The 25,244-nt window shown below is 42.8% G+C and overlaps 1 protein-coding gene across 1 annotated transcript in view; it reads left to right on the forward strand.

Annotated features, from left to right (window-relative positions):
• The window catches only part of LOC140913864 (cytosolic phospholipase A2 epsilon-like), a 38,554-nt gene extending 22,979 nt beyond the window's left edge, over positions 1–15,575 (forward strand). The window contains exons 13-21 of the mRNA XM_073350675.1: positions 5,428–5,564; positions 6,014–6,236; positions 7,040–7,154; positions 7,553–7,690; positions 10,596–10,703; positions 11,325–11,516; positions 12,947–13,113; positions 13,510–13,696; positions 14,627–15,575. Of these exons, the coding sequence (XP_073206776.1) occupies positions 5,428–5,564; positions 6,014–6,236; positions 7,040–7,154; positions 7,553–7,690; positions 10,596–10,703; positions 11,325–11,516; positions 12,947–13,113; positions 13,510–13,696; positions 14,627–14,835 (1,476 nt within the window). The 3' untranslated portion in view covers positions 14,836–15,575. The remainder of the gene's footprint in view (positions 1–5,427; positions 5,565–6,013; positions 6,237–7,039; positions 7,155–7,552; positions 7,691–10,595; positions 10,704–11,324; positions 11,517–12,946; positions 13,114–13,509; positions 13,697–14,626) is intronic.
• The last annotated feature ends 9,669 nt before the right edge of the window (positions 15,576–25,244 follow it).

A 25,244-nucleotide genomic window follows, 5' to 3' on the forward strand; every position in this document is an offset into this window, starting at 1 on the left:
CAGGGAGGCAGAGGGTCTGTTGGCACGTGCTTTGAGCAGCCAGCAAGCTATTCATGCTGAGGTTCCTCAGCCAATCAGGCATGGCAGTCCATCAGGCAGCCTAGCTGGCTCATTAGGGTGTCAGGAGTACTGAGCAGTGTCACCTGCAGGGTCTTACTCCTGCCACTGGAGTAGTGGGCAGGTCTGGGTTCCCCTATCGGCTAAAAGCAAAGCAGTGTAAACCACACAAAAGGGCCAGGGCTGAGCTAGGAACCCAAACAAAGGGCTGCGTTTAAAGGAGACCAGAGCCAGGACTGAAGATTCTTCTAAGCACAAATAGACTGTTCCTTTATCAGACAGTTTAATACCCCTAAGGGATTCATTTGGGCTTTGTGACTCGGTCGGAGGGCCAAGCCACGGAAGACTTGCCAAGTGAGGTCAACAAAGCTACAGGAGGTGATAGCAGTGGAAAAAGCTTGCAGTACTGCAGCAGCAGCTGCAGGATGTGCGCAAGAAGCAAGTGCCCTTCCCCATTACAGTTAGTAATTACTATGTTCTTCCACATCCCCTTTATGCTTGAAGATAGAGACCATATGCTCTTCCCCCATTAGCTGGGTATTTTTTCCATTCTGGAGGATTAATTTAAAGAAGTTGATCATCACCACCACCACTGCCTCATGGCCCAGTGATTTAAATACCTCAGTTGCTACACCATCTGGTCCCTCTACCTTCCCATGTGTCATCTTTGGTGCTGTCTGACTCACTAACACAGTGATAGCTCTTGTGAGGTGGTTGTTTGCACATACTTAGCTCAATGATTTCCTCAAATTCTCTCCATTGAGCAATTTCTCATAAAACCACTGACGTCTCCTCATGATTTTGCTACCTTCCACCAGTACTCTTCCATTTTTGTTTTTGATACACTCCACAATTCCCAAATCCCTAGTGCTTCTTTGTCTGATCCTCGTGAACCTCTATATTCCATTTTGCCCTTCCTTCCTCGATAATCCTACATATAAAGCTTTAAGTGCCTGACCCTTAGCTTCTGCAACCATTATTTTCACCTTTTTCTTTACCAGCCTATATTCCTCATAACTGTCCACTGTTCTTACTTTCTGCCATCACTTAAACCTTCCTTCCTTTTTTTATTTTCTGTTTCCTGCACATCATTAGACCACTACCATATCTTCTTTCATTTGTCCACACACAGCTTGTGAGCTTTCTGTATTATATGTGGATATTTTTCTCCAAACCTCATTGGTATCATCGTGGCTGGTTTGGTCATTGTCTTACCTCTATAGAACCTCATCCTTAAATCTCAGACTAACTTCCCTATCTGCAGGCCTCCACCACTTTATCCTTTGTTCCACAGCTCATCTTTTAGTGTCCCCTCCCCCACCCCAATTGTCTTTTTCACCTAGAAGTCTGTTACATGCAACCTATGTTGCTCTGCAATCTGATCCTGGGATCACTTTAAAGTCTCACATTTTTTTAGATCTTTTCTCCTTGTCAGGAAGTAATCTGTCTGGGACCTGTTGGCACTGCTCCTGTATATAACTAAAAAGAAAAGGAGTACTTGTGGCACCTTAGAGACTAACCAATTTATTTGAGCATAAGCTTTCGTGAGCTACAGCTCACTTCATCAGATGCATATCGTGGAAACTGCAGCAGACTTTATATATACACAGAGAATATGAAACAAAACCTCCTCCCACCCTACTGTCCTGCTGGTAATAGCTTATCTAAAGTGATCATTAGGTGGGCCATTTCCAGCACAAATCCAGGTTTTCTCACCCTCCACCCCCCCACACAAATTCACTCTCCTGCTGGTGATAGCCCATCCAAAGTGACAACTCTTTACACAATGTACATGACAATCAAGTTGGGCTATTTCCTGCACAAATCCAGGTTTTCTCACATCCCCCCCACCCCCATACACACACAAACTCACTCTCCTTCATCCGATGAAGTGAGCTGTAGCTCACGAAAGCTTATGCTCAAATAAATTGGTTAGTCTCTAAGGTGCCACAAGTACTCCTTTTCTTTTTGCGAATACAGACTAACACGGCTCTTACTCTGAAACCCTTATATAACTAAGTGCTTCTCCCTCTTTGTGAAATGTATATTGGCAACAATCAGGCCATGGGCTCCGGCTAACTCTAAGATATCCTCACCAGCTTCATTTCTGGTACCAAAGCTTCATCCTCTGGCAGTCATTCTAGCTCTCACTGTGTTCTCTCATATCTATTGAGATCTGCTATGATAATCAGGTACTCAGAGTGTGGTACTTCACTTATCACTTGGCCCATGCTATGTGGAACTCCACCTTCTCTCTCATACAGCCAACCTGTGGCACATATCAGCATATAACATACAATTTTTGGTCTCTGTCAGTGCTATTCTAACTTTCATCAGCTGGTCACTCTTTCTTTGGATGTCCACTATCATATCCTGTAATATTTCTGCTACTATTATTCCTACGCTATTCCTCTTCGCTGCTGAGCATCATCTTGTAGCCTCCTTGATGTACGTGGATTTAAATCCCTTCCATTTTGTCTCTCGTATACAGGCAGTGTGCACTCTCCTTCCCTTCATCATCTCAGCTACTACTTTTTATTTCCTTTTCATTGTTCCCGCATTCAGGGAAACCAGACATTACTCTTAGGCTTGCTATTTTTAGCCATATGTACCACAATGTGGTAACTTGACCATTTTCCACAGTCGTCAGACAAAGAGGTTGTGTGTCACTTCTGGGTAGGGTGACCATATTTCCCTATGCTGAATACAGGACACCTGGTAAAATTACTCATATTCAAGTGAGTTCAATAGCAATCAATAGGAACTATGCAGTACAAACGTTCAAATTAACATCAAGTTGACTGAGACCCTGTTAAAAAGAAATACTGAGTAGTTCGATTCTTTTTATTTACCTTCTTATCTTTAAGGCTTTAGGGTTCATATGGGGAGGGGTGACATCCCCCCCCCATCCACACTTCTGTACACCTCTCTCACACAGAGGGAGTGACCGACCTACCCCACCCTCCCTGCCTGGCGCTCTCTGCCCTCCATGCCTGGCTGGGCCCCTGGGATGGACCCGCCTCTTCTGGCATGGGAGGGATGGGAACGCAGCATCACATACCCCCTGCCCCAGATTTGTGCCAGGGTTCACACCAGAATGTGACCAGCCGCAGCCTTTCCGCACTGTACGGGAGGGAAGGGACAGGAGCTGCTTCCAGCCACAGGGGAGGAGTGGGGGGGGAAAGGAATGACCTGACAAAGGTCTTTGCAGAGCTCATTTCTTCTCTCCCCTTGTCCTTTCTTCCTCGCACAGTGTCAAAAGACAGCTAACAGCTCCAGGCTGCTATTGGCCACCAACATAATCCAACTGCCTCCGGCTACAGCGTGGGCTGGAAGGGGTTAAGCCCTAAGGATGCATTGTGCACCAGGGCCCAGGGAACCTGACTGCAGGGGCTTCATGGAACCTAGCCAGGGAAGTTGCTCAGCAGAGGAGGGTGTCTAGGGGGCGGAGCAGCCCCGCGCTCTCTGGGGACAGGACCCCGGGCGAGGGGGGTTAGGAGAAGAGGGCGCTAAGCTCCTGCTCTGGGGCGGGAACAGGCTGGAAATCACTCCCTGCCCCCACTCCAGAGCTTAGCTGAAGGGCGGATAGGCTTCCCCATACCAGCGCTGTGCGGGGCATTGGCACATACAGGGCTTGGCTCCTCCTGACCAGTGCCCTGGGCCGGAGGGTCTTGGGCTTTCCCGGGGCACCAGCCCAGCCAGAGGCAGTGGGGGAAGGAAGGAGCCTGCTGGCCAGGCTATTGATGAGCTGAGCACTCTGACCAGGGGCTGGTTCTCCTCACAGCGCTGGGAGCGGGATGCACCCTGCAGGTGAGATATGGAGGAGCAGCGGGGCTGGGAGGGGGGCAAGGGACAAAGCAGGCAGAGGACAGCAAGAGGGGGAGCGTGTAAAGGGCCAATGGGTGGGCAGCAGAGGCAACATGTAACTGGCTGCCGCCTGGTGCCTGCCGCACTCACCAGCCACCGCAGAGCACAGCCAGCACCGGCCGGAAATGGGGGGGGGGCGGAGCCCTGGTGACCGAGAGCCAGCACGCGGGGGGGCTGCGCTGACAGACTAGCAGGGGGAGCAGCTGGCCCCACGTGCTGCATCTTTGCCTCGTCACCAGCCTTGCACACCTACCGCCATCATCGGCCACTGGGCCCCCACCCACTCACTGCTGGTGGGCAGGTGGTTGGCTGGCAGGAATCCAGCCAGCAGCAGGACCCGCCAGTACTGATGTGGGGGAGACAGAAAATATGGGACAATTTGCCCATTTTTAAGAAAAAGTTGGGACACCTGCAGGAGGGCTTAAATATGGGACTGTCCCTTTAAAAATGGGACATCTGGTCACCCTACTTCTGGGGGACACCTTACCCTTTGTATTGATATACTTATTGAAGATGAAGACCTGTGGAACATGTGTGAATGACACAACTTTTACAAACTGGTTAGCCACGCTTGACATTCTTGGTTTGAAATTGGAGTTTTTCCTTCTCCTAGGTGGACTGCCTGCATGGTTAGAGAGCCCCCATCTGCCTGGGGCAAGCTGCTTATAATGCGCCAGACCCCCATCCCCCCCCCCCCCACACACACACACACACTTCCAGTTAAAAACACCTCTGCCATGAGAAGGCAAGTGGTAGGAGTTTGGCTGTTAGAAGCTATGTATTGAGCCAGCCATATGAGGCATTTTCTAGGGCAGTGGTGGGCAACCTGTGGCCCACGGGCCACGCACGGCCCGTCAGGGTAATCCAGTGGCAGGCTGTGAGACAGTTTGTTTACACTGACCATCCGCAGGCACGGCCGCCAGCAGCTCCCAGTGACTGCGGTTCACCATTCCCAGCCAACGGGAGCTGCAGGAAACAGTGGCCAGCACATCCTTGCAGCCCGCATCGCTTCCCGCAGCTCCCTGTGGCCAGGAATGGTGACCTGCGGACACTGGGAACTGTCGGTGGCCGTGCCAGCAGGTGGCCAACGTAAACAAACTGTCGTGTGGCCCGCCAGTGGATTACCCTGACGGGCCGCGTGCAGCCCATGGGCTGCAGGTTGCCCACCACTGTTCTAGGGGGAGCCCATCCTTCAACCCATCTCGGCTTCAAAAACTCTTTAGGAGGAACAAAAGCAACTGAACTTATAATAAGTCCTTCCCTTCTCTATTCCAAATCTATTCCAAATAGAGAAGGCCTGAGCTACAGAGGTTGGGTCCAAATCAGATTCTAAACTTCTCCAGTGTCCAGGAGTCTGTGTATGTATTTCAATTTTGACATTGTCAGAAGAAAGACTATAGTTGTGATTTGGAACTGGATTGGGTCTAGTGTTCCATTTCAGGTTCATCTAAATGTTCATATGTCATTTGCTTTGCAGTAACGTGCTCTCTTTGTATTGAACAGATTCCTGTGGTGGCCATCATGACAACAGGTGGTGGAATGAGATCACTGACAACGTCATATGGCAGTCTATTGGGTCTCCAGAAGTTAAATGTCATAGACTGTGCTATGTACCTAACTGGTTTGTCTGGCACGACATGGTAAGGAAGACGTGAGCAGAGTTTCTCTATGCTCCTGATACAAAGATCTATGCTAAAGAAATATTATGGAGCTGCCAGTAGCAGCTCCCCCATAGCCAGCGTTGTGACCCAAGCCCTATTTTTGATCCATTTTGCCAGAAAAATCTCTTTTCTGGACTGGGGAATTTTTATAGTTAGTGTCAGCACAGAAGTATATGTTTAAAAAAATATTTTAGGGAAATTGGCCGGTCATTTTAAATTTACCAGGCAGGGGAAATGTAATGTTTGTGATTTTAAAAAAATGTAATGTTTTTTGGGGAACCTAGAACTCAAAGGCAGCATAGATTTAGGACATTAAACCTTTGGTGAAGTTTACATTAACCCTTCAAACTGAAAACGTTAAGTTTAGCACCTTCTCTAATAAACGCCTCAGTTTGTTTTTGTTTTTTCCCCTTCAATATATTTCCCAGGACTATGGCAAATTTGTACAGAGATGCTGATTGGTCACAGAAGGATCTGTCTGGGAAAATCCATGAAGCTCGAAAACATGTGACCAAATGCAAGATGGGTTCTTTTTCCATGGAGCGTATCAAGTATTATAACAAGCAGCTGTGTCAGCGGAAACAAGAAGGACACAGGACATCTTCTATAGATCTGTGGGGGCTCATTGTTGAATATTTGTTACATGATGGGGTACAGTATTTCAAAGCATGGTTTTATTAAATCATTATGGTGATTAATATTGCACTAATAATCTTATCCTTATGGCTGAGGAAACACTTCCCTTAAAAGCCACTCAGTTTTCAGAGGCTTATAACTTTCTGAAACTGACCCATTTGGGACAATATTTTTTCATGCTTGTTCTGAATGCAGGGTGGGGGGAGGGACCATTTTCACTAGTAGGTTTTTGGATGCTTTTTGTTGGAAAAATCACATTTTGAAAACGTAATAGTTAAGTGCTGTAGGCATATTTTGAAGATGATTTATTTAGAAATAATTAAATTATAAGTGTTTTAGAACAGCAAACAGTAGGCTATTATCCACTCATTTTTCACAGCACATGCAATTGCAGTACTCCTGATACAAGCATGCCCAGTCCTGTGTACAGCTGCAGTATTGTACATTAAACTAGGATGTCAGCTGGTTAGGAGACTCATTTTTAACTGAGACCACTCCAGAGTCTCTACGCTGTAGGCATCTCTTTCTCCTTTTTAGACATTCCCTATCATGTTGTCTGAAAGTGCCATCAAATCATGTACCATGTAATTATCAAGAACTTGCAGCCACCATGGTTGTCAGCTGTTCATGAGAATTTTGGAGAGTATGGAAGATCCCAGACATATTAACCCCTGCATACAATGCAGTCATACAATGGGGAACGTGGCTGAAATGCAGGCATTTTACTGTATTCTAAGTACAGACATAGTGAGTAGATTCCTGTGTCAGTTCCTTCTCCCCACCCGCCCTCAGTTTAGATACTTTTCTTGTAAAAACAGAAAGACAACCATAAACTCTCGGATCAGCGACAGGCAGTGCATCAGGGTCAGAACCCACTGCCCATCTACGTGGCAATCAATGTCAAGGACAACTATAGCACTTTGGATTTCAAAGGTAAAGATATTCCAGAGCTGTACTTGATCTTAAGTCTAGGAGGCGGCTCAGTTTTGTGTGTAAGACCTCATATAGATTACATAAAACCCCCTCTAAATTAAAGACCAGATCATGGCCTGGTAAAAATTGGCATAGTTCCACTGAAGTCAATGGAGCTACATCAGCTTACACCAGCTGGCATTTTGTAATCACTAGTTTTAATTTTTGTGATGTTTCTATATTTCTGGTGTTTGTGCCGGATCAGAAATGTTTGGAATAAACTTTCAGTGGTTCAACCTTTTTTTAACGCCTTGTATCCATTTGATAACAGCATAACTCTTTATCCTCAGCCCGGTATCTGCTCTAAAAGATTTGTTGGGGTTTTGTTTTTGTCTTTTTGTTTGTGGCTCTGTTTGCAGAATGGCTGGAATTCACCCCATATGAAGTTGGATTCATGAAATATGGAGCCTTCATTCGCTCTGAGGACTTTGGAAGCGAGTTTTTCATGGGTCGGCTGATGAAGAGGCTCCCAGAATCCCGGATCTCCTACTTGGAAGGTGATTTATTGTTCTGGAAAACTATATAAACCAGGCACTGGTGAATCACTGGTATGTGATTGGCAGCAATGGTACAGTATCACCTGCCAGAATATGTGCCAGTACCTTATATGAATTAACATTTAATAAAGTGGTTTCCTTTGCATTGTTAAAGCAGGAAACTTAAAATAACAGGTGAATGGCAACCACTAGACTTTAAACATTTTCTATCTGAAATTTTCTAATTGATTTTGCATAACAATACAGTTTACCACCAGTCCAAGAATGAAATCCTGGCCCCCTGTGAAGTCAATAGGAATTTTCCATTTATTTCAACTGGACCAGGATTTCATCCAGAGGCCGTATCTACACTGTACAATAGGGGTGTGATTCTCAGCTCGCACACACATATGCTAGCTCTTATCTGAGTTAGCGTGCTAAAAATAGTGTAGCCATGGTGCCACGGGATTAGCCATGGATTAGCCACCCTGAATATGTACCTGTGTGTGTGTGTAGTTCGTCGGTTCGACAATGATGTTTTCATTCTATCTCTTTTTGTGGATTCTGCAGTGACTCTGAAGTCCCAAATGTGACGCGCATGCTCGTGACCATATAGGGCAGACAGTCATTGGGCAGCATCTTGGTAGCTATAGCGGTAGTATGACGCTTTTCCCTGGCAGCTAACAATTGATTATTTCTGTCCTCTTCAAAGGCTTGGAAAGCTCTGAGTGTTGTGTGCTGCCCTGCTGATCTATTTAACTCAGCCTTCTCAAGATCTTTCGGTTTTATTGCACCAAAGTGTATGCTGTTCTTGATGCTGTCCTTGTAGTGCTTTCTGGGGCGGCCTTGATTCCGGTGTCCTTGTGCCAATTCTCCATAGAAAATTTTTCTAGGGAGTCAATATTCAGACATCCTAATGATGTGTCCAACCCAGTGTAGTTGGACTTTTATCCGCATGGCCTCAATACTTGTGGCATTTGGCTTTTGGAGAACCTCCAGCTTGGTTATTTTGTCTTGCCAGCGGATCCCCATAATGGCATGCAGAGACCGCATATGGAAAGCCTCTAGCTGTTGGATATGCCATATGTATGGTGTCCAGCTCTCACAGCTGTAGAGGAGAGATGTGAGCACAAAAGCATTATAAAGTTTTATTTTTGTTGAGAGGGTTATGTTGTGGGATTTCAGGACTTTGTTATGTAGCTTTCCTAATGACTAAGAAGCTTTCTGTATCCTGTTCGTGATCTGTTTACCGAGAGACTCTTCATTTGAGATATTGCTGCCGTGATGGGTAAAATTGTCAACTTGCTTTAGTTGGATTCCATTACTGGAGGTGCTGGGGGATATGGCAGAGAGCAGTGAAGATAATTGATGCAACACCACAGTTTTCTCAAGGCTGATTGTGAGGCCAAACAATTCTGATGCTTCAGTGAAGCGATCTACAATGAACTGCAGATCTCCCTCTGGGTGTGGTAGGAGGACATTAGCATCTGCAAAGAGTGCTTCTCTTAGTAGTAGTTCTGTTGCTTTCCTTTTTGCTTTAAGCCTCATAAGATTGAAGACTGAGCCGTTGTGTCTGTATCTGATGTATATGCCTCGGTTGAGCCCATCTGTAGCATGGTTGAGAACTTGGGTGAAGAAGAGGCTGAACAGTGCAGGGGGCAAGGAAACAGCCTGGTCTGAGTCCATTTGAAATGGGAAAGGAGCCAGTGAGATCTCCATCTCTGTAACAGTGTAACAAAAGGTGACTAAATCTCACAAGTTCAGTGAAACAGGAATGCTCTGCAACACAAACACACCAGTGACATTTAGAAAATAATATAATAAAACTTGACCCTTCTGAGAATCTGACATACCAGTGCTGCCCGTATTTCAAAATTCTGCAGCGTTAATACACTCCTTGACGGGGGGAGAGAAATTAAGAGCTGTAAGCAACAGAGAAAAGAAAGATGCTGTGGGAAGGACAAGAATGGGTGATCTGGAGAGATACAAGAAGGCTTCCATCTTATGCGGGATTTGACCTGTAACCTTCACTGTGACAGATGATATGAATTAGAGCTAGGCAAAATTGTACTATTCAGGCAGAGACCTGTAAAGAACTGCACTGCCTGAGAAATTACTCGGGCGGGCTGGCGGGGTGGGGGTGGAGGTGCGGCATTGTGCCCCAGGAGTCATAAATTCCTTTTCAAGCTCTCAGCTGTGCATGATTATGCAAGCTGCACCATGCTTTGAAGTGGTTAAAATTGTTCCCTTGGTGCACCAGGCCTGGTCTACAGAGAGAGCAGCATACATGAAAAGAGAGCATCCCTGCATTTCCCAGAGCACAGGCACTGTCATGGCCCCTTTCAAGGCATAGGCAAGAGAGGAAAAGTCCTTGCATCCCGCCTGCACACCCGCACAAAGCCAGACGCAATCTGGTCCTTAGAATCTAAAGACCCCCAAGTCAGATATTAAAAGCAGAAGTTTGGAACTGTGCAGACAGATGCCTGCAAAAAATAGAAGGTAATGGAACAACTTCAGATGGAAGGATAAAAAGGCAATTTTCAATTAAATGCTCCCAAGACTAGAGCATAAAGGTCTCCATAAAATCTCTAGCATGGCCCACTCTCATAATTTTATCACAAATCTTGAGTTATTTGGTGTTTTTTTTTTTCTTGAAGTCTACAGTCATGGGAGTACATGAGAATTGCAACTTTCATTTAAAAAAATATTTCTTAGCCCTCATGGCTTTAGAGCAAACCTTGAAAATGTTCACAAAGAGTGCCCTAAAGATTTAAAAAAGCAGAAAACAAATATAAAGAACTCAACATTTATTATTTAAAAACAAATCTCATGATTTTTAATCCAATCTTTTATGACTTTGGAGGGCCTGATTTAGGATTTTTTAATGTTTAGGGTTGGCAATACTGATATCGCTCTCCTTTCACAGGCATGTGGAGTAGTTTATTTTCCCTGAATCTGTTATATATCTGGAATTTGTCACACACTTCAGAGGACTTTTGGCACAGGTGGACCCGAGACAGAGTAAATGATATTGGTAGGTTACTTTATACCATTGCCTTATCATTTATTTATCATTATGCTTCACAACCATCTGTTGTGTAAACCATGCACTTGCTTTCTGGAGTTTTATTTTTAAAAATCTGCAGATGCATCATATCTTGCCTGGAAGGAACTAGTTTCAAGAGACTAATATTGACTACCATCATGGGATCATTTCTGAATAACCCATAGACTGCCCTTTGATCATGAGCAATAATCACTGAATATGTAAGAGAGTAAATATATTCAGGAATAATGATCCTGGTTTGCAGATAATTAGTGACACAAAAAACACCACATGAATATTTGCTGAATTTTTAATTTGACAAATACAGTTCAACTTGGCTTATTTTTCAGGATTATGATTTGTAGGTGGTGTGGCATTGAATGGCTTATTGGATGCTGGGGCTTTGTTTTTAATCCAGCCCTGGGGTATCTTAAGAAATTTTGTCTTAATAGAGCAAAAAAATGTTTATCTACCTTTTGTTAAGGTGCTCGTGAGACCTTTCATCATGGACACCATAGACTAATAGTGTAGAGATTGTTATTCCTATTTTGGGGGCTCCTCAGAAACATTTATTTAAGCAAACAAACCCTTTAATTACTTCTTTTGCAGAGGAAGAGTCCGTCCTATCTATGAGGCCACATGAACAGAAGACTCAAGTATTCACCACGGCAAGCCCCCTTTCCCGTGCTCTTCGTAGTGCCATTACAGAGCGCACATCAGTTGCCCAGTACCACAGTTTCCTGAAAGGCCTCCAGCTGCATAATGACTACCTAGAGAATGACAAATTTTGTAAATGGAAAGGTAATAGCACTTACCTTTCAGCAGCATCCTTTGAAGGAATTTGGGGTCTGCAATATAGTGAGGAGATCTGCATGACTTGGGAGAGAATGAACGGATTTTATTTAACAACAAAACAAAACAGACAATGCCCACTTCCCCCTCGAAAACCCCCCTGCTTCCCTTCATATCAAAGTTTGAATCTACTTTTAAACAGAATTGTTTGATCAATCAATTGAACAATACAGGGCTGAAAATCTTTAGTGACATGGATTTGATGGGGTTCAAGCTCATTTCTCTTTGGGCTGTAGCCGGTTGATTAAATCTCCATAGTTTGGCTCAGTGTGTTGGCAGCATTCATAGTCTTTATGAACAGAGACGAGACGTTAAGGCCCAGAGTCTCAAAGGTATTTAGGCACCTAACTCCAATGGGAGTTTGAGCGTCTGTGCCTTAATGGGTAGACAGAAGAAATCCTTGATCACTAGAAGAGGGTGCCCCTGCAGGTCAAAAGGACCAAATGCCGGCTTCCTAGAGACCCCCGTTCTGCTTATTTAATGCTCCAGTAAAGGATCTGCATTTTAAACAGAACGACAAATTAATTTATTTTTTACTGTTAGCAGCTAAATTCTGTGGGTATGTCTACGCTGCAATTAGACACCCGTGGCTGGCTCATGGGGCTCGCGCTGCAGGGCTGTTTAATTGCAGTGAAGACTTCCAGGCTCTGGGACTCTCACAGGGTACCAGAGCCTGGCCTCCAACCCAAGCCCAGTAGTCTTCACTGCAATTAAACAGACCCACAGCCTGAGCCCTGTGAGCCTGCCAGCTGGCACAGGCTAGCTGCAGGTTTTTAATTGCAGTGTAAACATACACTGTATTGCACATTATTGGGAAAATGTGACCCGTCCTATGGCACTGTGGTAAAATAAAATATAGACTGATCTTGTAATGGAAAAGCTTTCAAAGCCAATACGTCCATGAGAGAAATACCAAAAGGTATTTAGGAATTTGGTCACCCTTTCTAGTGTACTCATAGGAGAAGGGCTCCCAAGCCAGCAAGCCAGAATCTTTAGCCAAGTTCTTTGAATATTAATCTGATCCTGAACATGTAACGTGCAATGTAGTGTGTTAATGTTTTCTTGTAACTTTGCCTTAATAAAAAAAAAATCAAATAAATGCATCCAAAAGAAAAACAAGTGGGAGGGAGGATGGGTGGGCTAGCACAATTTGAATGAGCCAGGTATAGAATGAACATGGAGAGTCTGACTTCAGAAAAAATAGTTGTTCTAATTTAAGGCTGAGCAACAGTGATGTAAATAGTTTGTCAAATGTCTAATGAAATTAGAGATGTGGAATGGGGCTGCAGACCCTTTTTTCTCGAACACTGTGTTCATCAGAGCATCAGCAAACCGCTCTTCTGTGATTTCCCTTATGGCAAGAAATATATTCCTTTTAGATACTGTGCTGGACACATCACCCAACCAGCTGACTGAAACAGCAGAGTACTTGTCCCTGGTAGATACTGGATTCTTCATCAATACCAGCTGCCCTCCACTTCTGAGGCCAGAGAGGAAAGTGGACGTCATTCTGCATTTAAATTATAGTGCAGGATCACAGATACTGGTGAGAGAAATCAGTGTATTCTGTTTTCTCCATTGATAGTCATTTGTCTGTACGTTTTTAGCGATATTGTTCCTATTAAAAGCCCTGTGTTAAGTATTCTGAACCACAGTATTTTAGCTTAATGCTGTAGCTTAAAGTTGTATTCACACCCTGTAACCTAACCATTTTCTTTTGTGGTACTGAGTGTTTGTTGTTGAGTACTCCAGGAAAAATTTAAAAACCTGTCCATGTGTTTTCATATAATGCATGTTTCTCAAACCACATTCTTTCCAACAGGAAAGCCAGTGCTATCCCAGAGGTAGCCTAGTACAATTTAGTCTTAGTTGCTGTGCTTTTAAGAAATCCTGATCTCAGCCTAGTCTCTGGTTTCTCATATTGTTCTCTTCCTTGATCCAGCCTCTGGATCAGTCCTGTAAGTACTACTCAGAACAAGGAATTCCATTCCCCAAAGTTGTGCTGAGCGAAGAAGAGAGGAAAAAGCTAAAGGAGTGCTACCTCTTTGATGATGCCGAGACTCCAGGAGCTCCCATATTGCTATTTTTCCCATTAGTGAATGACACCTACCAAAGTTACAAAGCACCTGGTAAGTTATCAACAGTAGCCAAGCATTCAACGAAGGTCATCCTGGCTAGCTTATCAACTGATTGAATTTCACTCTTTAATTCATTCCTCTCCACTTGTTCATTTCCCTACAACAAACCTCTCCATTGCCTAACTTACCATTTTTACTTAGATCTACTACATATTTCTTATTAAGAAGAATAGGACCCTGTTTTATTTCCATATTCACTTTCATCTGTTATACACCCCTAGTTATCTTGCTGTATATTAGTGTAAATTGTTGTAATAAAAATGCAAAATCTTTAAGGTCAAAGGAAATGTACATTTAAGGAGAAAACCCAAAATAATTACAAGCTTTCTTCTCTTTTAGCAGACTTTTCTTTCCTTCTTTTGGTGTCTCTAATATTGGGTCTCTGTCCCAAGTACTAAAAGGCCTGTGTCACAACTCTGAGCCTTGATGGGTATGAGAGCTTTGCTTTCCTTGTAAATAACCTGTTCACTGACTGAATCGCTATTCCTCTTTTCAGTAGGAATAGCCTTTCCATTGAACGGGACACTGTTTCACCTATTAAATACCTTTTGAGGCTTCTACTCTTCTTTCGGTTCCATTCCCCTTCCCCAAATCCTGCCATTTGCCATGTCAGTATTTCCCTTTCCTGCTTGAGTCACAGATGTGAAGACGTCTCTAAGACTGTTATGAGCAGACAACAGGAGACACTCATAGGGATAGTCACCTATACCCCTCCCTTCAGCACATCAGGCAACTGACATTCCCCTGATCCAGGGATCAAATTACTGGATTGCAACAGAAACACTTGTAAAACATGCCCAGAGCATTTAAATGGGTGAGCGCTCTTAGTGCAGAGAAATCTCCCTCTCTGGGCTGTTACTGGTGGTACATGACAGAGATAAACCCAATACTACAGCAATTTCCTGTTGAATTTTTCCCTAGGTGTGAAGCGCTCCAGCTCAGAGATGGAGGAGGGCAAAGTTGATCTCACCAGTTGCTTTTCCCCCTATTCTACATATTCAGTCACATACAAGGAGCAAGATTATGATCAGCTGATTAAACTGACTGAGTACAACATCCTGAATAACAAACACCTGATTCTTCAAGCCTTGCGTAAAGCAGTGGAACGGAAAAGGCAACATAAAAAATAGTCACCATGCCAGGTGCCTTTATCCCTGGGAGGATGTTTATGTATCCTCTGGCATATGGATAACCACAGCTTTTCTGAAGATTTCAATGGATTCCAGTTTGACCCTATTAACTGGCTGTCCCTGATGAGCAAAGGTCACCAAATAAGGAGAGACCTTCCTTATTCCCCAAAGAATTTCATTGCTACAAAATTAATTTAGGAGAATAAAGTGCAATTTGCAGCATGTTGGAAATACAGTACATGGGTAGCCATACACAAAGAGCTGCTGTGGTGGTGGCATGGTCTAAATGCCCAGAGAGTGAGTTTAAAAATATATAAGTCCAAACTACAGTGTACACACTGGATTCAATTAATCTTTAAATAATACTAGTTCCGCCTTGTTTTAGTGGCTGTTCTGTGAACTATTGTCCATGTGCCAGAATGTGACTTGTTGCGCGAAGGTGCACTGTAGGGAAGAGGACTAGGAATCTTGCCAGTCAACCCATTCAAGGCTCAAGGACAGCTACCACCCCTTTGCTGAGGGGGAACACAAGGACTGCTCTCTCTTAGATACTTACAGGTGGTCTTTAAGGTATAGTCTTGTTTTTGTTCCAAGATTGCTGCAGACCTCCCCCTCGGTGCCTACAGGGTTAGGCAGCAGCCAAGTGGATTGCAGTGGAGCCTAAAACTGGGATTTAGGTTTGTCTGAGGTTTAAGTTCCTAAGTACCTTTTGGATCTGGTCCCCAGTTCTTGGAACACACACTGCTTAAGTTTATCTTGAACTGCCACTTCACATTGGTTTTTCAACATATAAACTGAAACTTCTAGTCTTTAAAGTAACATAGGTGCCCTTGTCATTATTATCTGTTTTTAATCAACAGTTCTAATTTAAAATAAACATATATCCTGACTTGACCATTGTCTGGGACTTGATGGTATTTAAGGGTGATTTTAAAGGCAAACTGACCTAGAGTGCACTTTCCTTTTCTTCTTCACTCCATACCTGTGTAAAGCAGCCTAGCAGGTCGTCATATATAACCACATGATCGGACAATTCTTTTTTATCACTACTCTTCTGTGTGGAGTCAGAGCATTAGAACCATGTGAATACTAGTTGGCGTAGCCTGTTCAATCTGGCATCAATATGTTTAACAGCAGCTTCAAGTGTGTAGCTCCTATTTTTCTGCAGCTCTGGTGATGGAGACTCAGAAGTATTGACTCCTTCAAATTCGTCTCCCCTCAGCATGCATTTCCTCTTTGGAGAGTCCTGATTGACTTTCATTTCTGAGTTTTAGTATGGAACTTTCAAGCTTTTGTAAATCCTCAGACAAGAGATCGACTCCTTGAAAAATAAGAGACTTCAGTCACAATTTTGATTAAAACCAGCATGAAATAAGATGTGCCTACATATTTATCTATCTTGATCTCCTTGAAAGGTTTTATTTTATATGCATTTCTGAGAGATTTCCCTAGGAGATTTTACAATTGCTTTGGTAAAGTCTTTCATTGTCTGGTTACTAATACAATTTAATCCTTTCAGTCAGCCCTATTTTGAGGACCAAAGTGGTGCATTGATCTTGTCCTGGACTTCAGCATAGGGGTAAATTTCCCCCTGTGAGGGTTTATGGTATGATGACTAGATCCATCTACCTGCCTATTCCCAACTCCTATGCTCATGTTAAAAGCAGACTGCAGTGTTTTGGCACACTCAGAGGAATTGCTTTTTATTGATAGTATCTGTGAAGAATCAGGCATTTTGCTTCAGTAAGTGTACAATGTATGCACAATTGACTGTACTTGTGATATGGACACAATATGGCATGGTAATGCGGGGTAATTCTTAGCAGAACCTGTGCTTGCTAGCCATCGCCTGCATGATGTGCTGTGTACAGCTCTGCATATTGCACAATGGGTCACAATGTAGTAAGTCATCATAGCATTGGAAGGGCTTCAATATAGGGTGAGATTCCAGATGTAAGAGCTGCTACTGTGTAAGTATCATTCCCATACAAGAACCAGGCAGCATCAGTGGCTGGGAATGTTAACATCTTGAAATAGACATGGGTGAACACGTCATTCAGCCCTATGTTTCAACATCTTAACCAGCCCATACGTGACACCATATCGAAACAATGTCCAAAATGTGTAGAACACCTTTGTCTCTTCCTCTCCCAAGTCACACTGTCACCACTACTGCTTCTTGTATTCTGTTCCATCCACAGCCTGTGCTTCCTCACTCTCTCCCCAGGACTATAACAGAGGAAGCTATCAGCCTTGCAGCAGAACTCTGGAGCACTGCCAGTAGGAGGAGAAGCAGGCAGTACGTACTAGTGCAGTAAAACTGGCTGGCTCTGTCTAGCTCTCTCTGATTAGCAGCAATCACTTGATCCTCCTGCTGTATTGCATCAGTGACAGGGAGGTTCTAATCTGGGAACCACTCCTGAAACCACAGAAAAAACTCAAACTATTGCATTTTCACTGAAAGTCAATAGGCCTCCCTTCAGCATTGCCATGTGTTTGATGTTGTCAGGCTTCTGATGGCTGCAGCTATGTTATGGGAATGAATAGAAACATTACTGAAGAACCCGCACAGGCTCCTTTCAGAGGAAGCATAGGGAATGCTGGTTGGTCAAGGGAAATGCTTTGAAGAACAGGCAGAGCCTGCAGCTATAAGGCGTACACAAAAGGGAGTGCACAATGGTTGAACATTTTGGACAATACCCAACTGTGTTCCCCAAAGGTGGTAATTTTTAGTCACTCCTTACTGGTTGGGGTGCTGTGGTATGGGTGCAGTCGCTTTGTTTTGGAGCGCTGTTTTTCCACAGACCCCTAGGTCTCTGCTCTGTGTTACGGGGGTGTGCTGTATGGTTGTGATGATAGAGTGTTTCCAAAGGACAGAATCTGCGTTTTGAAGCATGTTACATTTGGTCAGCCAGTCATGAGGGGGTGTTAGCTGCTGGTCCCTGGAGTTAAAAACCAACTCTTCCATAGAGCAGAACTTAGAAGACAATACAACTAGCAGCTGCAGTTGGGAGTTGTTAGCCGACGGCCAAGGATGTTTGGTGAGGTGCCAGCTATGCCCGTTTATACCATCCGTGACTTTAACCGCTAGGATGCACTGTCCCTTCGCGGTGGGCAGCCCGGGCTAGGCTGACGGATGCCCCAAGGTCCTAACCACCCGTGACTTTAACTGCTAGAGCTCAGAGCTCCTTCGCAGCGAGCAGTCAATACTGACTGACAGGTGCCCCAATGGCAGCACTAAGAGCCTCTCCACACCCGTGACTTTAACTGCTAGAGCTCAGAGCTCCTTCGCAGCGGGCAGCCAGGATTGACTGACAGGTGCCCCAAGAGTTTGCCCCGTGGAGGCGGCACAACTCAACGCTAGGCTCTTAGTACTCTCACCTAATGGCCAGGTTTTAGAGCCAAAACGGCTGAGGTTCTTTAATTGTGTTGGCTGCTTTACAGTAAACCAGAAAAAACAAGTCAGGCTTATGCATAAATGGTTACCAAAATTTATTAAGCTAGATTCTAATCATGTGGTTACAAAATTGCTAGTGCCTACTTATTTAAATGTAGAGATGTTACACACACAAACAAGTTACAAAACTGAAGCCACAATCCCAAAGAAAGAAAACAAAGTATAGAGCTCTATTTCAAAATATGTGTACACTAAAGATAGGAGATCAGGTGTGGGTGCTTCTTACCCTCCTTGCATCTCTCGATTCCAGCGGTGCCAAGCCAGGATCGGTCACTCAATTCCGTGGAAAGACGAATAAGGGACAAGGCGTAGGGACCCTCTTAGCTGCAGAAGCCTTGGGAGGCTGTCACTTATCTGACCAGCAGATAGATAGTGAAAAGCACTCAAAAATCATGGTGCTGTAGGTCCCCTACTTATACCTCTGTACTCCTTTATTCTCTTTCTCCTTTCTTATGCCAAATTGAGGCTGGTCTGTCGGGGTGACGCCAGCTTTCGCAAGAGTAGTTTACACTTGCAAGGGAGAGAAACAATAAGTTTCGACTACTGGACATTTCTTTTATCAGGGTAAATATTTTCCCACCTAGGATGTTGGTGTGTGTGCATCACGCTATTTAGTAGGGGCTAAGAGCCATGTCTGTCACAGGGCCTCTGCCTGCTGTGAGCTTAATCCTTGTATCTGCTCCCAGAGGCACATTGTAGCAGCACACCTGTGCTTTCACAGCTTCAAAGGCTGTGCTGGAATATATGTTAAGTGCCCTGTTCCTGCTTCCTCCTGTGTTTCCAGCAATGCTGGTCTGGGGGGGGGGGGGGGGGGGCTGGCTGTCTGGCTACAGGAGTGTATCTGTATGGGAGATACTGAGCACAGGAAACAAAGATAAGAACATGACTAAGACTGGCCAGACAGGCTTCATCAAGCCCAGTATTCAGTCTTCTGACAGTGACCAGTGCCAGATGCTTCAGAGGGAATGAACAGAACGGGGCAATTATTGAATGATCCACCCCTGGCATCCAGCCCCAACTGCTGGCAGTCAGAGGTTTAGGGATGGGGTTGCGTCCCTGACCATCTTGGCCAACAGCCGTTGATGGACCTATCTTCCATGAATTTATCTAATTCTTTTTTGAACCCAGTTATAGTTTTGGCCTTCACAGCATCCCCTGACAAAGAGTTCCACAGGCTGACCGTGTATTATGTGAAGAAATACTTTCTTATGTTCACTTTAAATCTGCTGCCCATTAATTTTATTGGGTGACCCTGAATCTTGTGTTATGTGAATAATGCATCCTTCTTCACTTTCTCCACCCAGTTCCTGATTGTATAGGCCTCCATCATACTCCCCATTAGCTGTCTCTTTTCTAAGCTGAACGGTTCCAGTCTGTTTAATCTCTCCTCTTGCAGAAGCTGTTCCATATCCCTGATAATTTTTGTTGACCTTCTCTGTACCTTTTCCAATTCTAATTTTTTTTTTGAGATACAGTGACCAGAACTGCACTTAGTATTCAAGATGTGGGCGTACCATAGATTTATATAATGTCTAGGGCTGTCAAGCGATTAAAAAAATTAATCATGATTAATCACCTGATTAAAAAAATTCATTGCAATTAATCATGCGATTAATCACACCGTTAAACAATAGAATACCAATTGAAATTTATTAAATATTTTTGGATGTTTTCTACATTTTCAAATATATTGATTTCAATTACAACACAGAACACAACATGTACAGAGCTCACCTTATTTTTTATTACAAATATTTGCACTGTAAAAAACAAAAGAAATAGTATTTTTCAGTTCACCCAATACAAGTACTGTAGTGCAACCTCTTTATCATGAAAGTTAAACTTACAAATGTAGAATTATGTACAAAAATTAACTGCATTCAAAAATAAAAACAATGTAAAACTTTAGAGCCTACAAGTCCACTCAGTCCTACTTCTTGTTCAGCCAGTCACTCAGACAAACAAGTTTGTTTACATTTGCGGGAGATAATGCTCCCCACTTCTTGTTTACAATGTCACCTGAAAGTGAGAACACACGTTCACATGGCATTGTTGTAGCCAGCATTAAAAGGTATTTACATGCCAGATGCGCTAAAGATTCATATGTCCCTTCATGCTTCAAGCACCATTCCAGAGGATATGCATCCATGCTGATGACAGGTTCTACTCGATAATGATCCAAAGGAGTGCGGACCAACATGGTTATTTTCATCATCTGAGTCAGATGCCACCAGCAGAAGGTTGATTTTCTTTTTTGGTTGTTTGGGTTCTGTAGTTTCCACATTGGAGTGTGGCTCTTTTAAGACTTCTGAAAGCATGCTCCACACCTCATCCCTCTCAGATTTTGGATGGTGCTTCAGATTCTTAAACCTTGGGTCAAGTGCTGTAGCTATCTTTAGAAATCTCACATTGGTACCTTCTTTGCGTTTTGTCAAATCTGCAGTGAAAGTGTTCTTAAAATGAACAAAATGTGCTGGGGCATCATCCGAGACTGCTACAACATGAAATATATGGCAGAATGTGGGAAAAACAGAGCAAGAGACATACTATTCTCCCCCAAGGAGTTCAGTCAAAAATGTAATTAACGTATTATTTTTTAACAAGCGTCATCAGTATGGAAGCATGTCCTCTGGAATGGTGGCCGAAGCATGAAGGGGCATATGAATGTTTAGCATATCTGGTACGTAAATACCTTGCAATGCCGGCTATAAAAGTGCCATGCGAAAGCCTGTTTTCACTTTCAGGTGACATTGTAAATAAGAAGACATCAGTATTATTTCCCATAAATGTAAATAAACTTGTTTGTCTTAGCGATTGGCTGAACAAGAAGTAGGACTGAGCGGACTTGTAGGCTCTAAAGTTTTACATTGTTCTGTTTTTGAGTGCAGTTATGTAACAAAAAAAATTTTCATTTGTAAGTTTCACTTTCACGATAAAGAGATTGCACTACAGTGCTTGTATGAGGTGAATTGAAAAATACTATTTCTTTTATCATTTTTACAGTGTAAATATTTGTAATAAAAATAATATAAAGTGAACAATGTACACTTTGTATTCTGTGATGTAACTGAAATCAATATATTTGAAAATGTAGAAAAACATCCAAAATATTTAATAAATTTCAATTGGTATTCTATTGTTTAACGGTGCGATCAACAGCAATTAATTTTTTGTAGTTAATCACATGAGTTAACTGCCATTAATCGACAGCCCTAATAATGGCATTATGATATTTGGGTCCTAACAGTCTGTTAGCTTTTTCAACTGCTGCTACACATGGAGCAGAGGTTTTCAGAGAACTATCCACAATGACTCCAAGATCTCTTTCTTGAGTGTGTAGCCTTTTATTTTATTTAATGTTAATTATGCTACTGTGGGTTCAGCTCTGGCAGCTACAGTTTCAAGTTCCACAGAATCATTTGTTTGTTCTGGATCTAGAGCCCATAGGAACACCTGAAACCATAGGCAAGTAACACATACAATCACAAGAACAAGGTCCACTATCTCTTAGCAGTTTTATTAAAGTTACCAACAAAGATATAAATGTCACAGCACATACAATTCCTAAATATATCCATGTACCAGTTATAACTACAGACATACTCACATCCTCCTAAATGATAGGAGAGTCTGGTGGCTCTCTGATGGATTGATCATCAATACGGGGGTGATTCCTGCTGTAGGTTCTCCTAGGAAGCTCAGTTTTCCTGCTCTGGGCACCCTTTTTTATAATGTAATTTCTGTGCATGTACATGAAAGTGTCAACCCTCTCTTTCTTATTATCTGTGTCCCCTAGAAACACAAAGGACCCCAAATTCTACAGGATGTGTAGGTTGACATTAACATTGATGTACCACCTTTATCCTGTGATTAAGACACATATTGGAGACAATATTTGCTGTTACAGCAACTGCAAATTTAATCTTCAGGCTAGACTTTTGAAATATTACCAGTTAGTACCTCTTTTCCTATAATCTTAGAGCATTGGGTTATTTCTTCATCATTGACTTATGTTAGCATTTCTTGTCTCCAAGGCCTAAAATAGCTAAGCTAAAATCTTGCAGGCGTCAGCCTACAGGTTCTTGAGTTTCAGCTTGTCTTACTTATGTCTAATACACGATTCTGCTAAATACTGATCAATCTTATATTTTTATAATCCTACAAATTAACTCTAATTAACATTCATTGAATATATATGATAACATGTTGATTAATCATAACATCACACAATAAATGAATAATAAACTAAAATAATTAGCTACAGCTCCTCCCCTTGTCAGGGTGACTGTTTTCTCATTATCAAGTGATAATTAGACAATAAGAGCCCCGTCACATACACATGATAGTATACAGCAATGATTAATACAATACAATTGATATATTGCTCAAATCTTATGTGTAACTTAAATCTATGCTTAAGGCTATATGTAACTTAACTCTATCTGCACACCATTATTCTATACTATTAGAGATTGGTTTTTACTCTAGGGATCCTTTCAAGTGGTAGATCAATTACTCCTCTGCATTGTGGTACATAATTATAATCATATGGAGCTTCTGGAACATGATGTGGATTTATGTTTCTCAATTCTTCGTAAGTATCAACATCCTCATATACCTCCCTCATATTAGATCTGGCTGCTTCTGGTGATGTGGCGGTTTGCTTCTGGTGATGTGACGGTTGACAACAAGGGAAAGGAAACAGGCTGAATCGTGTGTGGCAGGAAGTTAACCCTTCTTGTACATATGGTTCTAAGTTTTCCTCCCATGTAACATAGGGAAAAGATGGTGCACATCATAAGGATACTATGGCCAATAATCCATCCCTTCCATCCAATTCCTATTCCTTCAGGTGTACTGTCTTGTGAACTGACACTATCTAAAATTTTAACTATTTCTTGATTTGCTTTATCCATGTCATTACTAATTTTAATTAAATGTGAATCTTTTCTTTCTAATAATTGTTTTAGCTGTAAGGTTAGTGGTGGTATATATGCGTGAAACACTGGAGTACTTTGATCAAATCCTGATAATCAGGGTTACTCAGAATAGTGGTTTCATTTTCAAAAGTGGGTATTGGAGATATTGTTGTGTGACCAATCATTTTAGGCACTTGTAGTTTAAAACAAAAATTTGCATTTATGACCATATATCTGCATTGACCATGATAGAATTCTGTATGGTCAGTTACTACGCAATACTGTCTTCGTCCTGCATAGGCTATTCGTTCCATAGGAGATATCCATTTGCTTAGTTATACTGGACATGATATCTGTGTTGCATTCACTGCCAGTAAATCTCGTTGGCACCTTTCCAGCTGACCAAATAGTGGAGTTATTACCTCAAAGACATCACACCTACAGATCCATTGATGTCCCTTTTGAGAGCAACAAGCCATCTTCAAGACTCTCCATGTTTGGGTATTGTGAGGATACACTACAGCAGAGTACTTGCATCTGTTCCTTGTAAATGTCATCTTCTAGGTGGCCTATAGACTGGACAGTAGCCAATTGATCAAATGCATCTTTATCCGGATTGAACACAGGTAGCGATAGCGTGAACGAAGCATATAAGGATTGTTTCATGTCACAGGGTTTTCTTAAATAACCTGTCGTGATTTGGATGTGGTGTCACAGATTCTAGGTTTCTAATTGCCCCAAATTCTATTTTTTTACATTCCATTTGGCATTCAACTTTCTCTCCTCCACACTTTTGAACACGTTGTGGACTACACCAATTCAAAATTTGCTGGTCTCTAATCAATTCTGGTACCTTTTTCAGTTCCAAGAATTGTAAGGTATTCTCAACGGTGTTGATTACATATTCTCCATATGCTGAAAAAATAATTTCTTTCCCAAGATAAGGGTTTCTGTCCTGATCATTATTATAGTTTACCAATTGATTTATTTTCTTTTGGGTTTCATAAAATGGTCTAGCTAAAAATGGAGATCACCGCTATCCAAGTAGTTCTGAGAGCACCCCATTATGACAGAAGGAAGGAGACCATGCTAATTTATCCCAAAGAGAGCACCTCAGAGGTGGGGCTCTCCCCCCTGCTAGAAGGAGAATGAAGGCAATACTTGCAACCACTGATTTCAGTGTGGAAATGAAGAGCGCAATCAGTCTGGATGTTGTCTCATCAGGAAGCCAAAAGGAGTGGACCGGAAGGGAAACGATCCCCAGTCACTCCAAAGGGACCTTAAGTGACCAACTAGCCCCAAAGGTCCCACTGAGAGACAGTTGCCAGAAATAAATAAGAAATTGAGAAACCCCTGGGACTAATAAGGTGAGACATGTTAAAATCTGGTATAGATGTACTTGGACAGAGAACCAGTAACCATGAGTTTAATTGTAATATTTAAAGGATAGAAGGGAATTGTTCATTGACACCAAAGCAGCATGCTAAGCTAACTAACACAGTGGGAAAAAAATGTCTGGTTTGGTGTATCTTGAATGGGTTTAAGTAGCATCTTTGTGGGACACTGATGCACAGGTATGCATAGTGCCATGCCAGTGTGTGAAGGAGAGCCTTCCTAATGTACTAGCCAGGGAGCTCAGAAAGTTGCTTGAGAGAGATCAAAGCCTGAGGCTCACAGATGCTAATGGTACCCCTCTTCCCTAAGATGGGTGGATTGCAACACAGTGTCAGCTGCTAAATGGTGGGAAAGTACTTATAGCTCCCATGCTGGTCACAACTCAGGAGATGCAGAGTCCTATAACTGGATATAATGTGACTGAAGAGGACGTTAAACAGTATTGTCATGAATGGCCAGAAGACACAGTACCCCCAGCCCTCTACAGTCATTTGTCAACTGCCTTTTCCCAATTCAGCAGAAAAAAATGAATGTGTTAGTACACCTTTGAAAGGCCACAACGTCTGCGGACATTGGTATGGCATGCATAGGTAAATGTGGGATCAAAATTTTAAAAGGGGACATGATACACTTGAGAG

The sequence above is a fragment of the Lepidochelys kempii genome, chromosome 6 (assembly GCF_965140265.1).
Source record: "Lepidochelys kempii isolate rLepKem1 chromosome 6, rLepKem1.hap2, whole genome shotgun sequence".
NCBI classification, from domain to species: domain Eukaryota; kingdom Metazoa; phylum Chordata; order Testudines; family Cheloniidae; genus Lepidochelys; species Lepidochelys kempii.